At 55.6% G+C, this 16,015-nt stretch overlaps 7 protein-coding genes across 7 annotated transcripts; 2 read left to right on the forward strand and 5 right to left on the reverse strand.

The window, feature by feature from the left end:
* Positions 1–435: 435 nt before the first annotated feature.
* LTHEOB_9053 (RNA-binding protein Lupus La) lies at positions 436–3,884 on the reverse strand (the record flags this gene model as incomplete). The annotated part of the gene is made up of 4 exons (XM_035518599.1): positions 436–1,000; positions 1,057–1,842; positions 1,898–2,387; positions 2,471–3,884. The coding sequence occupies 4 exons, from the start codon at positions 3,882–3,884 to the stop codon at positions 436–438; spliced, it is 3,255 nt and encodes a 1,084-aa protein (XP_035369083.1).
* Positions 3,885–5,203: 1,319 nt separating this feature from the next.
* On the reverse strand, positions 5,204–6,972 carry LTHEOB_9054 (Carboxylesterase; the record flags this gene model as incomplete). The annotated part of the gene is made up of 5 exons (XM_035518600.1): positions 5,204–5,782; positions 5,830–6,174; positions 6,222–6,406; positions 6,453–6,500; positions 6,594–6,972. 5 exons carry the CDS (start codon positions 6,970–6,972, stop codon positions 5,204–5,206), a joined length of 1,536 nt encoding a protein of 511 aa, XP_035369084.1.
* Positions 6,973–7,901: 929 nt separating this feature from the next.
* LTHEOB_9055 (Histone-lysine n-methyltransferase) lies at positions 7,902–9,496 on the reverse strand (the record flags this gene model as incomplete). The annotated part of the gene is made up of 4 exons (XM_035518601.1): positions 7,902–9,231; positions 9,287–9,318; positions 9,387–9,426; positions 9,483–9,496. 4 exons carry the CDS (start codon positions 9,494–9,496, stop codon positions 7,902–7,904), a joined length of 1,416 nt encoding a protein of 471 aa, XP_035369085.1.
* A 1,424-nt stretch (positions 9,497–10,920) lies between these two features.
* On the forward strand, positions 10,921–12,360 carry LTHEOB_9056 (uncharacterized protein; the record flags this gene model as incomplete). The annotated part of the gene is made up of 4 exons (XM_035518602.1): positions 10,921–11,289; positions 11,342–11,853; positions 11,903–12,079; positions 12,132–12,360. The coding sequence occupies 4 exons, from the start codon at positions 10,921–10,923 to the stop codon at positions 12,358–12,360; spliced, it is 1,287 nt and encodes a 428-aa protein (XP_035369086.1).
* Positions 12,361–12,584: 224 nt separating this feature from the next.
* On the reverse strand, positions 12,585–13,439 carry LTHEOB_9057 (Transcription factor jumonji/aspartyl beta-hydroxylase; the record flags this gene model as incomplete). The annotated part of the gene is made up of 1 exon (XM_035518603.1): positions 12,585–13,439. One exon carries the CDS (start codon positions 13,437–13,439, stop codon positions 12,585–12,587), a length of 855 nt encoding a protein of 284 aa, XP_035369087.1.
* Positions 13,440–13,581: 142 nt separating this feature from the next.
* On the forward strand, positions 13,582–14,229 carry LTHEOB_9058 (Prefoldin subunit; the record flags this gene model as incomplete). Its single annotated transcript, XM_035518604.1, has 4 exons — positions 13,582–13,615; positions 13,664–13,828; positions 13,875–14,099; positions 14,153–14,229. 4 exons carry the CDS (start codon positions 13,582–13,584, stop codon positions 14,227–14,229), a joined length of 501 nt encoding a protein of 166 aa, XP_035369088.1.
* Positions 14,230–14,621: 392 nt separating this feature from the next.
* LTHEOB_9059 (Exopolysaccharide regulatory protein Exor) lies at positions 14,622–15,283 on the reverse strand (the record flags this gene model as incomplete). The annotated part of the gene is made up of 2 exons (XM_035518605.1): positions 14,622–14,843; positions 15,005–15,283. The coding sequence occupies 2 exons, from the start codon at positions 15,281–15,283 to the stop codon at positions 14,622–14,624; spliced, it is 501 nt and encodes a 166-aa protein (XP_035369089.1).
* Between the last annotated feature and the right edge of the window lie 732 nt (positions 15,284–16,015).

Below are 16,015 nucleotides of genomic sequence, written 5' to 3' on the forward strand. Positions count from 1 at the left end.
CTGTGCAAACCCGAACGCGTTGATAAGGACGGCGCGTGTTCGCAAGTCCCGTCCATCCTTCGTGTGCCGCCAAATCTTGAAACCCTTTCGTACCGTGCAGCCTCGCATGGCCCTTTTGCAGTGTTCCAGCCAGTCCGGAAATCAAGACCGGCCGTCGGGTTCTAGTTCTCATCATCGAAAAAAAAGCACAGAACGCAATCATGCAACCAACCCCATATGCCCATTTCAAACGCCAATTACTTTTGTGAGATGAACTTCGGAACGTAGCCAGGGAATGCAAAGGGGAGAAAATGTGCCGTGTGTCAAAGCATAAGAAGAAAAAGAAGGCAAGCGAAGTCAAGCGCTATCAATCGCTTGAGGGTAATGGTGTACAGGTGCTAAAACGACCAAGCTGGCGGGAGTCATGCGATTTGGGCAGATGCGAAAGGGGAATTACTACTGTTCAAGAGAAGAGAGCAGGTCGCTGCCCATAAAAGCGCTGATCACCTGGCGATTGCTCTCGCTCACAGAGCCGTCCCGCCATGCTGTCCGCAACTGCGTGAAAGCAGGTCCGTCGTGATCAGCTTCCGTCATAACGATGTCGAGGTAATGACGGGCGACTCGCTGCCGCATATCGCTTTGGCTTGACAGCGCCTCGCCGTAGTACTTGACCAGGCACCTCATGCCCACGTCGGAAGAACGCTGAGCAATGTCCTCGAAAGCAAGCCGCCGGAAGTCGTCGTACATGCCGGTGTTGAAATTTCGAATGAGAAAATGAGACCAAAATTGATAAAGCACAACCATGTCGTAAGGGCAATTCCCGATCGGCACAGCTTCGCGTTGTTTGAGCGCTGACTTGTACAGCTCGGTGTAGAGAACGACGTTGGCATCATGAGGAAGAGATTCAGACTGGACCGGGTGCTCTTGATCCTTGACCCAGAAAAGCCGCATTGCAGAACTACCAGATTGTGAAGAGGGATTTTTTGATCTCGTGAGGACGTCCGATTGACGAGCCTCATTCCTGATCGTGCTGTTAGCACGAAACAGCTCCCTTGGCGCGTGCACGGTTGAGCTTACGCTTCCACAGGGCCGTGACCATTGGTCTCCGGTCCAGTCTGCTTGGCGTCGACCTTGTGCAGCTCCTCCGCAATGGATTTGCTGTCGATCGAGCCGTCGGAAAAGGTGCGAGATCCCTCGGAATGGAAAGCCGGCTGCTTTTCCGGAGCCTGCTCGTGCTTTCGAACGATGACGGTAAGACCCTTGGTCTGGGTATTTGAGAACGAATCCGCCTCAGGGTTGACTCCATTCGGAGACGCATTGGGAGCAAACGCAGGGACAGCGCCGACGTTCATGGACGAGAACTGAGATGCGCCGCCCTCAGGATAGTGGCCACCGTTGGGTAGCTCAGAACCAGCCGGACCACCGTTGACGGGAGAAACACCCTGTGCGATGCCGTTGAGAGGCTGAAAAGCGCCCCCGTGGCTGGGGCTGGTGGGCACATCCACCGGCGAACCGGGAAATTGCATCACATACCGAGCATCGACTGGCGGCGGCACCGGAACCGTCGGCTGGAGCAGTTCATTGGGGCCGTCATTCTGAGCAGAGGCATCGCGCTCGCCCGTCGTCAAAACCCATTGCTCCCAGCCTTCGCGGCGGCGCAGCCTGTCCTTGCCATCTCCACCAATCTTGTAGTCGATCACGGTCGATTGAGTAATAGCATACTTGATAGTGGAGATGTCGGTCGTCAATGACTTGACCCGGTTGAAACCGGCGATGAAGTCGAGGAACACGAACCCCTGGGAATCCATGTGCTTGCGCATGAACATGTCCTTGCAGAGATTGTCAACGGAGAAGTAGTACTCCCTATATTCAAGTCAGCATTGGTGGGCCATCAAGTTTAAGGCTTAGGTAAACGTACAATTGCATCTGTACTGTCCGGGCAAGGTGGTAGGGGTCAGCCATGTAAGGCGTATACGGCATGGCACTCATGGGCGGCATTGGATAATCGTAAACACCGCCATTCATGTAAGTTTGCAGCGGAGGCAGCGCCTGGCCGTTCGAGTAACCGGGATGAGGGCGACCATACATAGAATCGGTCTGGAGCGACTGGGCGCGTCCACCACGATAACCGCGCTGCTGCTGCTGCGCACCTTGGCCGAAGAAAGTGTGAGATTCGAAATTCGGTGGTGATCGAGGAATTGAGAATGAGGCGTGGCCGTTGGGAAAACTGCCATGGTGGCCATTCTGGTAGGCGTGGTTGCCGTTTCGTCCACGCATGCTGCCACGCCCACGGTTTTCGCCGCGCTCACGACCAGAGCCATACTGGCCATTACGGCGCTCAGGCCCGCCAGAGCGAGCAGGAGCTGGTTGGCTATCGCCCTGAGAGAATGACCTGCGACGGCCTTGTTCTGAAAAATAATACTCAGTAGTCCGTTCTCGACCAGCGAAAGACAAAGGAAAAAAGACACCATAACGAGATAGCATAACTGACCTTCTGACTGCTGCACAGCTGTAGAGCCTCTCCGACCAGTGGTATCCGAAGGCGACACTGAACCATCGTCCTTGCGCCGTTCGGCGCCAGACTGGTCAAACTTACGGTTGACCTTCTGACGCGGAGCAGTGTTGCCGCGCTGAGCATTGGTGGATCCCGAGACGGATCCCACAGGACCGTCGCCGTTCGAGGAGCGTGCTGTTTGAGCATTTGCCTCAGTTTTCTGAGCCTCAGCCACCGGGCCAGCGGCCGAGCCAACACTAGAGGTTCTCTTTGCTCTAGCGGGCAACGCATCCTGGGTAGCGCCATCGGCCCTTCCACGTCGAGGCTGCTCGCCAGCTGTAGACGCAGAGTCCTTGTCGGCGCCGGACGCGCCATTCACGACTCCGGCGGGACGACCTCCGACCTGGGCACCACCACGGCCGCCGGCACGTCCTCCCCTCCTGGCTCCGGTATTTGGCATTGGCGTGCTGAAAACGACCGAGGGAGTGTAGGGCAGTGATACCCATTCGCTCTTGCCCTTTGGCGCTGTAGCAGCTGGGCGGTCCTTGTCTGACTTTTCGGTTTTCTCCTGAGCCTTCCTTCGGTCCTCGCCCTGAACATCTTCAGGCGTCGGCCACGATTCCTGGTCTTTCACAGGAGGCTGTGGAACGCCGCTGTGTTGGACCCCCCTCTTTGCCCTCGGAGCATCGCCCTGTGCCCGACGGCTGGACTGATCCTCATCCCTGCCCTTGCTGCCCATGGCCTTGCCACCGTCAATCTCGTCGTCCTTGGCCTTCCTTGCGGCATTGGCCTTTGACTCGCCAGTCTTGTTGGGAGACGTTTGCGCGGGTGACTTGGCTGCGGAAGCAGCCGGCTTGACAGCAGGAGCAGCAGTGCCGACCTTGGACTTGGCGGCATTGGCTTCTGCCCTCTGTTTCCAGATGTTGACCTGAGGGATGGGGGCTTCTTGAAGCGGCTTGGGCGGAGCCTTCTCCTTCTTCTCCTTCTTTTCCTTGCCCTGCTTCTTCTCTGGGCCAGCATCTCCTTGGTCGTTTGGTTTCTCGGCAGCGTTGGAAGCTTGCGACTTGTTGTCCCACGTAGACTCAGACGAGGCATTGGGGACAGAAGAGGTGTCATCCTCCTTCGTTGTTGTCGAGGCAGCGACGCTGGGTGACGAGACGCCGGAATCGCCAGGTTGCTGGGCCTGGCTCTGGATTCCGTTGGCGACGGCTTCGTCCATCTTGGCTGCAGCCTCTGCGCCGTTCTCGAGAGCGCGACTGCCAGCCTCACCTTCGTCTGCCCAATTTATGCCCGTGGGTTCCGTAGCGAGGGCCGGGGTGGTGGTGCCGGACGCTGCCTTGGACTGTGATGCCGGAGTGGCAGTCGTAGACATGCCCTTGGCTGCTTGTGCGTACGAAAACGTCGATGCCATACTGAACGCCGGTGATTCCGCACAGGCGCGAAGGGGTATTGAAAGTCAGTAGAAAAAAAAGAAAAGCTGGAAACACCTCAGCGCTTCCTGGCAGGCCGCGCGTTGAGAGCGTCCGGAGAGGTGTGCTGCGCTTGACCTCCCCGCACCAGACAAGCTTGTGCAATGGGGCCCGGCAGGTGGCGTTGGCTGGGTGGAGCCTGCGCGGGATGTGGGCTGCGCGGGGCAGATGCGATGCAGGCGGCGACGCTGGAGTTCTCGCAGCTGCGCTGAGAAGCGGGCGAGAAAGTCAGCGAAAATGACGAGTGCGAGCAGGATGCGGGCGGGGGCGCTGTGTGCGGAGACCGAAGCGCGATGCGGAGGAGTTGGAGAGAGGTTGCCACGAACCTGGGGCTGGGGCAAAATTGTCGTGTGGTGGTGAATTGGCCTGGTACCGGTTGGCAGAGCGGGCTACGATGACGGTGCTCCAGGCACGACCGACGGATCAGCGGCGGCGGGTGGGCAGCAGGACGAGCGGAAAGGAAAACGTCGGCGACGCCGTGGACGGCCGGTGGAAGGCGACTCTGGCAGCTCGCAGACGGGGGGAAGAGAGTGAGGTTGAAAGGTACGAGCAGCAGCAGCAGCGTAATTTGCACAGTGAACGAAAGTTTTAGGCCGCAGCCGAGAAAGGCCCATGGGCCATCCATCATTCCTGGTGCCGTCCAACGCCCGCCGCACCACAACGCTCCGCCCACGGCACATAGCTACGCATGCGCTGGTTCTCCGCGCCGCACACGACGCCGTCCTCCTTCATCTTCGCCGCCGTCTGCTGGCGTTCGTCGCGCCGCGCTCCGGCCCGCGCAACTCAGTCGCGCACCACCGCCCGTCAGCGCGCTCTTCCGGCTTTCCGGCGCTCCAGCCTGCCATGCCGGGCGTGGCCGAACGATGCACGACTCCCGCAGCTCCAATTTGTCGCAGGCAGCCGAGGCCGATGGGGGCCATTATTTCTGCGGCCGCACGTGAACCGACGACGCTGAGATGCTGCCTCCATCCGGACGTCGGCCGACGCTCGCACAGCTTGGCTGCCGCAGAAACCATGGCTCTCCGTTTGCAAAGCTAATGGCTACCCCTCTCGCTCTATTTATGTGCTGTCCCGGCCCGCGCGCTGTGCGCCGCGCATGCATGATCGCATGCTCGGGAAGATGACCTCACCGTCTGCCAAGAATGCGATGCGCTGCAGCGGCAGACGCGTGCCTCCGCCCACGACCACAATATTTATCCGAGCGGGCCAATGCCGTCGCGACGCTCCAGACGTTCCTCGTCCGCGTCCCCATTCTTCGTCTTCAGTTGAGGAGACTCACCCGCCCAGCGGCAAGCGCGGCGAACACGGCCCCAAGCTGCGCCGGCTCCACGCGCTCCAGCGTCTCCATCTGCGCCGTCCTCCTTCGAGCTGCGAGCCCGCCCGCGTCCACCTCTCTGCTGATGCCGTGCGGCCCAAATGCGAAGGTCGTGTCTGCCGACCAGGGGGCTTCCCCGTTGACAAACGCGATCCACCTCCGCCTCATCTCGTCTCCGACAGCCGCTGCCGCCGGATTGAATGACAGATCCAGCCCGCCAAACAGCAGCACGAGATCGACGGCGTGGTGCGCCCTGCTGCTGGCCTGCCATGGGTTGGCCTGGTCAACCGCGTAACCGTATACAGGCAAGCCGCCCGCCCGCCACGCCCTGCTGAGCTTCCTGATCGGCCATGAGAAGCGCGTGTCGTTGATGAAGTCGAGCGCCCCTGTCTTGCTCGGCGTCGCCCGCGACCCGGTTATGTTGTATGCCCGCCGCAGCTCTCCGCTGTGCTCGCCTGCCAAGTTGAACGCGTCCACAATCATTTGAGGTGTCAATGCCTCGATGCCGTTTCGCCAAAGAATCGACTGCGATGCGTTAGCGTGGCCACGCGCCAGTTTTCTCGTAGCCTGACCTCATACTCAACATCTCCGATCAACAGGCTGCTGGCATTTCCTGTGCGCGTCCACTCACTCAACTCAGGCTCGTCCGGGCTCTGCTGAAGCCACATGCTGACCATGTTTGCTTCTGTGAGCGCCTCAATTATCTGCTCGGCAGTTGCGGTCCTGAGCGACGACCCGATCCTGGCTAGTTTCGCCTCGATTGGAGCAACGATCGTCGCTTCGTTCGAGAGAGGTCGCGGCGGTGACATTTCAAGAGTGCCGGACATGAGAATTGCTCTCTTGACCGGCGCATTCCCCACCACTTGCGCATGCGCATACACTGCGCCTGCGCTCTCTCCGGCAACCGTGATATTTTCCTGCTCATTTGTTAGTGCTGACCCGACCTTCGAGAGACTGTCCTCACGGGGTCTCCGCCAAACCCAGCGATGTGTTTCTTGACCCAGTCGATTGCAAGCCTTTGGTCCTTCAAGGCGAGGTTTCTCGGACCTTTGCCGTCTCCAAAGGCAAAAATGTTTAAGCGGTATTGCATGGCTACCACAATTACGGGCTTCGACTCCTTCACAGAGGTTTCGACAATCTTACACGTATCTTATGCGCTCAGCTTTAGCCACCTAGCACAATTCAATGCACTCACCACAGATTCCAGATGCCGCAGAGCCAAACGTCATTACTTGAGAACCACCTAAGATGAATCCTTTTAGTCCCGAACCTTTGATATCGCCAGGCACGCCAGCGCATTTCAGGGAGATAAGAAAGTTCCTCAAACCACACTCACCGTGAATCCACACCATAACCGGCAGCAGTCCCTCCCTCTTCCTTTCCCCCACCCGCGCCTCCGACGCCGGCATCGAAATATCCAAATTCAAGCACTCGAACTCATCCTCCCTCTCACGCGGCAGTTCCACGTCTTCGGGCAGCCGCAGCAAATACCCAACGTCGAAAGCCTGCTGCGGACACCGCGGTCCGTACTCCTTGCAATCTACGTTCGCGCCCGCCCAGTCATCCACCGCGATGGGCGCTGTGAACCGTGCGGGCACATGGCCGTACTTGATGCCGCGAAACTGCAAGACGTCGGCGCCGCCACGGCGAAGGACGCCATGCAGGGTTGCGTTAAGGGTTGAGTGCTTGATGGTGGTTGTCACGTGGAGAGACATCGCCGTGTGTTTGTTGTTGCTTTGCTTGTGTGAGTGGAGACTTGGCAGTTTCAAAGTAGGTTTTGGTTTTTAGTTTGTCACTAGAGCAAGGCGCGGTAGCGGAGCTAGTGTTTTATATGTAGTTCTAATGTTAAGAGATGGCTCCTGCTCGTCGGCAGTTGCAGTTAGTACATACTGCCCCCTCCCCGCTCTCATCGGAAAGTATTGACATGCTCGCTTACTGCTGCCGCACGTGCGTTATGTTAATCCCCCGCAGCATTTCGTAACGAGGGGAAGATGTGGGTGAAGGTGGGGTAATGTTACTTTTCGCGTGGGGTAAAGGGGATGATGAGCATGGGCCGATCGTACTGGAGGCTGCTCCTCACCGCGTATCATTGCGTTTCTTTGGGGTAGCTCCTCTAGAACAATGGTATATAGTGATTTATGGCAAGCATTCATTCGCAAACGTGCTTCGTGAATCCAGAAATCACAGGCTAGCGTCTTCGGGATTCCGCAACAGATCGTCACTGGGATGTCTTCCACATTTTGCTTGTATCATCTACTATCTAGCGCTAAAACCGAATGCAAAAAACACAGACCGATGTTCACTCCAATGCTTGCATGGAGTACTGATGTGCAAGTGTTTTGCTATTAGGGCTTTGAAAGTTGGAGAAAAATGGAAACAGAAAGAGAGAGAAAAAAAAAAAGAAAAAAGATGCCGTTCTCGCCGGCGCTCTGAGACGAGGAATGTGAAAATTGAGCAGAAGTGGCACTACCGCCTCCAGGAGCCCGGGTGCAAAAAGTGCGAGTCGCTGCCGAACAGGAAGCTCGTTCGACATGCTCTAGAGTATCTATATCCCTTCCGCTGCCCCCCACAATGTTTCGAGAAAAGTGCCATGGCTTTGTCACCACGAACATGAAATTAGCCGCGCCTTTTGATTTCTACCCTTCTAAAGCCATAGGTATTTCCTGCATTTACGAGAACCGCAGAGGCACTTGATCGGCTTCAGACCTCCCTCGTTTCGTTCTTCCGGGTCGACCTCCTCATCATCTGGTTCATCTTTGTCCAAATAGTCAAAAGTAAGCTCCTCGTTGGGCGCAATATCGCGAATGGCGAAAAAGGCAATCTCATAGACCTTTGGATCGTGGCGGTTGTATGACACGACGTATTGGCGACAATTTGGCTCACAAGAGTGATTCATGAAGCGCGTTGGCCCGCCCTTGAACTCGCCATCAATAACATAGAGTTCCTCCTGCGGGATACCCTCGGCCTCGGCGAATTTATCCAGAGAATACAAGTAAGAGTCCTTGGTGCCATGGCGCGGGTTCTTCTCCCGGCGGCTGGCTTCCTCGTCTGTGATGATTTCGCCTCTGTACGTGTCGATGAACTGGCCGGTTCGGAGCGCATCCTTGCAGCGGAGGCCCCAGCCTCGATTGTCGGGCGTCTTGAAGATTTCCAGTCGGACCTGCCGTCCTTTCTGGACGACACGGGTTTTGCATCCAGGGCCACAATTGCAATTTTCATTGCATTCGTAGATGGGATATCGGCGGTCGAGGTAGAAGGGGACAAGGCATCCTGCTTTTTCGGCGCTGGTGCGCGGTCCGCTCGAGAAGTACGGAAACTTTTTGGGCAGCCCAGCGGTGTCTCCAAAGCCGCCGCTCGCCTTGATTGCCTCCCACCGCTCCCGTTCTTCAGGCAACATTCTTTCAGTGTCGTTCACGGCGGCGTACTCCAAACAGTCGCATTTCTTGCTGTACTCACAGCCCATGTTTTGGCCCATGTGGGCCTTGCACCTGGTGCAACCCGTCCTGGTGGCGGGGTCCGCAGCGAAAACGCCCTCACCTAGAATGTTCTGCCGGATGAACTCAAAGCCTAGGGGCGGCGAGGTGTCATCGATGGTGTTAACCAGTGAAATCTTTGGGCCAGATAAACTGTCCAGGCGTCTCATAACTTCTGCTCGCACTTTCGCCACCGCCGCCGTCGTGCTAGCCGTTTTTGCAGCGGCTATCATGGCTGGTGTGGGCACATTCCGGACGTCAATGCGATGTGGCGCCGAAGGGGATTGTATCGCAAGGGTGAAGCCGTCTTCGACGACGAGGCACCCATTGTAGACCCTGATCTCAGGCTCGTCACGTGTAGTCGTGGAAGCTTGCGAGATTGCGGGCGAGTTCAGGCGTGAGTTTGACGATGTCGACGAGTCGTCGCGCAGGCGTTCTGCAGGGGAGGCGCGAGCTTCGTGTTCGCCAGTGGCGTGCTTGCGCTTTTTGCGACGTGAGGGCCTGCAGTCACGTGATCAATAGAACGGTTGGACGAGGTGAAGCGACAGCAGCGTACGTGAGTAGGCTCTCCAGGTAAGCTTGCAGATGCTGGACACATGTGTCTAGCTCTGCTATGCTATGCCAGGAAAAAGGCACGTCTCTGGCGCCGGATGGACCTCTTTCAGATGCCCATCGCAGAAGGTACTCCTCTTCGCCCTAGATTGCGGTCAGCATTGATGCTGCGCCATCCTGGACAAGGGTTGCTAGCTTACCTCGCTACTACCATGACGGTGGGACACAATTTCCTCCACCTAGGGCCTGTTAGTAACGCGCTCGACGCGTAGTAAAGCTCGCGTAAGGGCGCGCATCCCGGCAAGACGCCGGACAGAGTAACATACCTCACTGCCTAGGACAGGCCGCGCAATAAGTACATGCGCATGCATTAAGCGTAGACCTAATTAAGATATTAGTATAATACTAGCCAAAAGAACGTACTAATCGAAAGGTTTATTTTAGAAGAATCTAAAGTTTTTTTTCTTTTTTTACGCGTCTTTTAAAGAGAATATATTATAATCTAGTAATAAAAGTAGTACTTACTTAGTAAAGATCTTTAAAGTCTTTTTAAGAGAGGTCGTAGTCTAAGATAAAGAAAAAATCTACGTAGTTTAGAATATCTTATTCTACGCGAAAGAGCTTATTAAGCAAAACTAGTCTATACTAAGCTTAATATAGCTAGACTTCTTTTTAAAAGTCTAGATATATTTTTAAAATTTAAAAGTATTTAATTATTTTTATAGACTTAAAGTAAAAGATAAAATTACTAATAAGAGGTTATATAGATTATAAAGCGAACCCGTTTAAAAAAGCTATCTAAGATAATAAGTCACGTGATATTCTCGAGGTACTCGGTTATCGAGGGCCGAAAGTCTAAGCGTAACTAATATTATTTTTAAGATAACGTAGCTTTTTTTTTTAAGAAAATTTAAGTCTATCTAAAGATAGTTTATCTCGTTAAAGTTTTTAATTCGGTATAGAGGTAACATATATTACTTTAGAATAATCTAAGTATTATCTTGGTGTAGGCGGATGATAGCGAATAAGCTTCAACGCGAATGTCTTGGTAGTGAGGATAAAAGCAAAAGCAATGATTGATTATTAAGCGGCGCTGGTGTCAGGGAATACAGAGCTGTAGGGATAAGAAGAAGAGCAATACACATAGTTGAGAGGCTGCAGTGTTGGGACAAAGAGGAGCATACATTCAAAGCATATTCGGCACACGGTATTCGGCTACTTGAGATGTGACCAAGGGTGCCGGTCTTCGTGGATGCGTTACCCCGCAGGAACACGCGCCACACCTCGGAGAAAAATGCATCTGGCACGGGACCACTGTGCTGTGACAAAGAGACATTCACCGACGAAAGCGGAACTGTTTCCCGCTTCTATTGTGACACGCCACCAACTCAGGTCTAGGCAGACGCGAAAGGGATTCAGGGCCGTTCGTCCGTGCGCCGCGACATTTATCGCCAGCCAGCAGCGCGCACCCTTTTACAAATCCTTCCACCTCAACCCTCCACGGATCCGACTGGAACCTGGCGATTGCTCTGAGCATCGGCCGCAAGTCGAGGCAGCAGCAAAACATCCTTTTAACCCTTGCGCTGTGTCGCAACACTTCCAAATCCAATCTACTGATCCAAAGGAGCACGGGGCACAATGGGCGTCGAAGACGTTCTGAAGGTGCTGTTGGGCAAAGCTGACAATGTCCCCGGCTTCATTGAAACCCATCCCAAGCTCACATTTGGCGCCTCTGTGCTACTTTGCTACACGCTACTATGCAAGGCTCTACGTTTTCAGCGGCTGCGCAGGATGCAGTCCAAGTACCCGTACAAGACGCGGGGTGACATGGCGCGCATGACAAATGAAGAGGCGCAAGAGATCCAGAAAGAGCTCATCCAATGCGAGTTTCCGTTCACCATGAACAAGGCACTGCAGTTTGCCTTGTTTCGCACGTACGGCATCCCGACCATCAGTAGGTTGCTTGTGCAGACTCAGCAGCTCTCTGAGAAGGAACATGCACCCAGGGTAAGTATTGCGCCGAGCATTTGGGAGAAGAGGTCACTAAGGCGGCCTCCAGCGCTACGTCGATACCGAAGTGCTGATCCAGGACTTTATCGCCAACTCTCCGGAATCAGAACGCGCCAATGCCGCCATTGCGCGTATGAATTACTTGCACAGCCTATACCGCAAATCCGGCAAGATCTCGAACGGCGACTTGCTGTACACGCTGGCATTGTTCGCGCTTGAGCCAAAGAACTGGATCAATCGCTACGAATGGCGTAAGCTTACCGACCTCGAAATATGTGCACTCGGCACCTTCTGGAAGTCCGTTGGCGATGCCATGGAAATCTCCTACGAGGAACTGCCGGGCTCAACAGAGGGCTGGAAGGACGGGATCCAGTGGATCGACGAGGTTGCGAAGTGGAGTGAAGCATACGAAAAGAAGTACATGGTCTCCCACCAGGACAACAAGAAGACAGCCGATGAAACGACTGCCATGTTGCTCTACGATGCTCCCTCGTCCTTACATCCCGTCGGTTTCAAGGTCGTCTCGGCACTCATGGACGGACGGCTGCGAAAGGCCATGATGTGAGTGCACAAGCGGCTGTGGCATGATTTCTGCTAACTCGACTCCAAGGTATCCGGATCCGCCTGCCGGCTTGGTCTCGGCTATCGATGTTGCGTTTAAGATCCGCGCCTTCTTGCTGAGAAATCTCGCCCTGCCGCGACCACATTTCCTGCGGTCGCAGAGAATGTCTGATGAACCCAACAAGGATGGGAGATACTACCAGCTTTCCTATGACGTCGATCCCTGGTGAGTCAGTCACGCTGCAAACTGTCGCAATATAGCTGATGATTTGGTCCAGGTACGTTGAAGCAACCTTCGCCAATCGCTGGGCAGCAAAGTCTTGGCTGAAGTGGATGGCGGGTAAACCGTATCCAGGAAGTGCAGGCTTCAAGTCGGAAGGCTATGTTCTCGCAGAGATTGGACCCAAGAACCTCGAGGGCAAGGGGACAGAGTACGTCACGGAGGCAAAAGAGCGTTTGCTCAAGCAGGGTCGTGGCGGTTGTCCTTTCGCTGTGGCGAAGAGCTAATTGCGGCCTGACACAAGCTCATCTTCAGGACCGTTGGTGTTGCTTCGTTCAGACCTATTTCGGCCGTTGCCTCGTGAGGGTGGGGTTTGGCTGGGTACTCTCGCAAACCGTAGCTTGGAGCGCCCGATGTCTCGCGATGAAATTTTCTTTTGTAACAGCCCTGCGGGCATCGGTCCAGGCTTGATTTCCCGCATCCTGAACCACCAGTTCACCTGTTGGCGCAATTAGTACCAAGTCGACGATGTACCCAAGGCGCTTACCGATGCCGTGATGGTAGTTCCATGCCCCTTGACACTGTGCCACCAGCCTTCTGGGATGAACAAGCCGTAGCCTCTTTCCAGACGAGCCTCCAGTCCGCCTGATTCTGGGTCGTAGACCGTGTCCCACACCTCCCTCTCCAACTCGTCTCTCTCTCTTCCCATCATCATCTCCTCGCCCCTCATTCTTCCGCTCAAATCGCCACCATCTTCTCCGATCCGTCTCTTCACCCTCTGAAACAACTCAAGGCCCTTGTCGGGCGGGAGGAGGCGAACAGTCTTGCGGCCCGCCATCTGGAAAAAGCAATTGGGGTTGGGGTCGCGGTGTAAAGGCGTGTACGTCGGCGGCAGGCCGATCCAGAGGGAGGTGTCGTAAATGTCAAGAGCGGACCCTTTTTTGCGTGCCCCATGGGTCCGTAGGAAGTCCGGAAGCGGCAGGCTCTTTCGCATTGGCGGCGGCAGGCTCTTGAGGCTACATTGAGCGAGGTACATGCGCACGTGTTCTGGCGGGTTCTCGATGTAGTCGAGGAAGACGCCGAGCGGGGCGTCGAAGCGTTTGAAGAGCTTGGCCGAGGCTCCGGTCGGATCGGGCCCGGTGTACTCGAGCGGCACGGCCGTGTTGGCGAAGGGACGGAGGCTTGCAGTGTTCAGGACGTGCCTGTCCGCCTTGCGGCCGACGGGGCGGAACCAGCGGTATATGGCATCGATGTTGCTGAATTGCGAGTGCGGGAGGAGGCGGGGCTGGTTGGCAAGCTCGGCTGTCACCCGGTTGTTGTACCTGACGCCCTCTATGGGCCTGACCAACTTCCATTTCAAGCTCATTGCGCGGGCGGGTCGAGGCAGCGGAGGGCAGGCGGCGGGAAGGAAAGATAGCTGCGGCGAGTCAGGCGACTCCCCGCCATGACTCGGCCAAAATCTCAGCACCACCTCGTCGCCCGCACCACCGCACACGAGCTTCCCCGCAATGGCTTCCTCCAGCGACAAGGGCGGCCAGATGGGTGCGCCTCCCCTCCGCGCCTCCACGGCCAGAAGCTGACTCCGCGCAGTCGACCTTGCCACGCTTTCGCTCCCGCAACTCAGCCAGCTCAAGAAGCAGCTCGACACGGAGCTGGAGCACCTTACCTCCTCCTTCCAGTCGCTGCGCAGCGCCCAGACCCGCTTCAAAGACTGCCTCAAGTCCATCAACACCGGCCTGCAGAGCGGTTCCACCGGTGCGTTAATCTGCCCCCTGGAGCCTCGCACCCTAACGCCCCACAGAAAAGCCCATTCTCGTGCCCCTCACCTCGTCCCTCTACGTTACCGGCACCCTCGCCGACGTCAAGAACGTGCTCGTCGATGTCGGCACCGGCTTCTACGTCGAGAAGTCGACCGACGATGCCAAGGAATTCTACGACCGCAAGATCAAGGACCTGGAGAAGAACCTGAAGGACCTGGAGGCAATTGTCACGGGCAAGAGCAACAACCTGCGAGTTATCGAGGACGGTGCGTGCGGCTTGTTGATGAAGCATGAACAATCGGCTGACAATGTCTTCTAGTTCTGAGACAGAAGGTCCTCGCCCAACAGCAGGGGCAAGCCGCTGGCGCTGCACAGACTGCAGCCGCGGCGTCGTGAGTAGGCCTCAGCAATTCCTTTGGGATGCCAAAAACAAAGTAAATCTTTACTCTCTGCATTGCAATGTACGTTCAGAAATACCGGGCAGGCAAATCAGATTTCCTAGGAGCCTTCCTCCTATGCCGAAGACCTTCCCTCATCACCGACCAACAAGTCCTGGCCGCCGGCCTCCTCTTCCTTCACCGTCCCCTCTGGAAACCTCTCCTCCATCAGTCTTCCCGTGGTAGCCCACCAATCCTGCCCCTCGGGCATCTTCGGCGGACACACCGCTCTCCCGTCAGGGGTGCGCTCGTATACATAGCCAACCGGCGGCATCGTCCTTGTCTCCTCAAGCACTACTTTCCCGAGAATTCTCCTTCGATGAACCTCAAAAAACTCCTTCGCCTCACATTTCACCTTCCGTCATCATCTTTCTTCTTGCAAGTCTGCGCCTCGAACTTCTGCACCGGCCCGTTGAATAGGCCCACCTCGCGTCTGGTCAGATAAAGGGGCTCGGTATGACGGTTCGTGGTTGTTAGCCAGATGCGCCTCATGCAATCGTTGGTGCCGTCGGCGCGGACAAGACGATGAAGCTCATAAACAGCGGCGGTGCCGGACGGATCGGAGAAGGTGACCTATATTTGCACGTTAACGTTTACCCTGGTCTGAAAGAAGGAAATGAAAACGTATTGGTTGATTGCCGTCCTTGATCTGACGACTTCCATGGTCTGCACTACACGGATAATCGTGAAGAAACTCCGCATCCTGAGAAAAAAAATAAAACAAGGACACATACCCAATCCCTGTCAGTGCACTCACTCTGCCGGCCCCTATGCGACACTTCACTGGTTTGGAAGCGGGAGCGCACGTATGGGCGGATGTCATCGTCTAATGCGTCGTTCAATGGCGGCGGCCATGGAGTCCTTTGGGCTGGCTCGGCGGTAGAGACGTTAGAGTCTTTGACGGACGACCTACCAACAACGAAGCCGCCGACAGCGAGAAGGGTGAGCGTTCCGAGCCCGGGGATGAACCGCGGCGCCTTTTTGAGCATGTAGAGAGGCGGGTTCGGGGACATTGAGGGTATGGTGCAGCGATTTTTGCTTTGATTCCACTTGTTGTTGGCTGGGGTGGGCCCCTGGTTGGAGTGTGGGAGATGGCAGGTGGACGTGGAAACTGGCTGTTTATCGTTGCAAGGATAAATAATGCTTGGGTGGGCCCCTGCCTGTGTAACCGCCATGCCGCAGTAACAAAGTGATGATATGTGATCGCTGCGCATTTCGTAGCTACACCTAATCACTTCAATGGTTCTCCTTCCCGAAGGGACCGAGATAAAAGCAGCAAAACATAGATTTAGACAGCTACGGGTTCATCGTGTGAGAGTCACCCCCGCTTGTGCAACACTGGCGCTGTATTTGCGGGACAGCTGAAAGACTGCCAGGCTCAACAGATCACAAGTCATCCAACCCGCGAGAAAACCAAGTAGACTCGTCATTCGACTGAACTAGAACTCCGTACCTATCATTGCGACAGAACCATCGCATACATGGGGGAAGAGAGAGAGAGAGAGAGAGAGAGAGAGAGAGAGAGAGAGAGAGAGTAGCAGCCTGACAGACCCGGGCCTCCGAAGTAGTACAACACTTCAGAATGAGGGGTAGTATGGGTAGCAATTTCTCAATAAATAAACGGCGGCGCAACTGAAACCTACGTCTATGCCGAATAGGCCTAAGACATCGCATTCTCATTCACAACAGAACAGGTCCCCTGGACCCTTCCGCCGCTAATGCAACTTATTGCCCTCTAGACCCCA

Source organism: Lasiodiplodia theobromae, assembly GCF_012971845.1.
Source record: "Lasiodiplodia theobromae strain AM2As chromosome Unknown scaffold_30, whole genome shotgun sequence".
NCBI classification, from domain to species: Eukaryota; Fungi; Ascomycota; class Dothideomycetes; order Botryosphaeriales; family Botryosphaeriaceae; genus Lasiodiplodia; species Lasiodiplodia theobromae.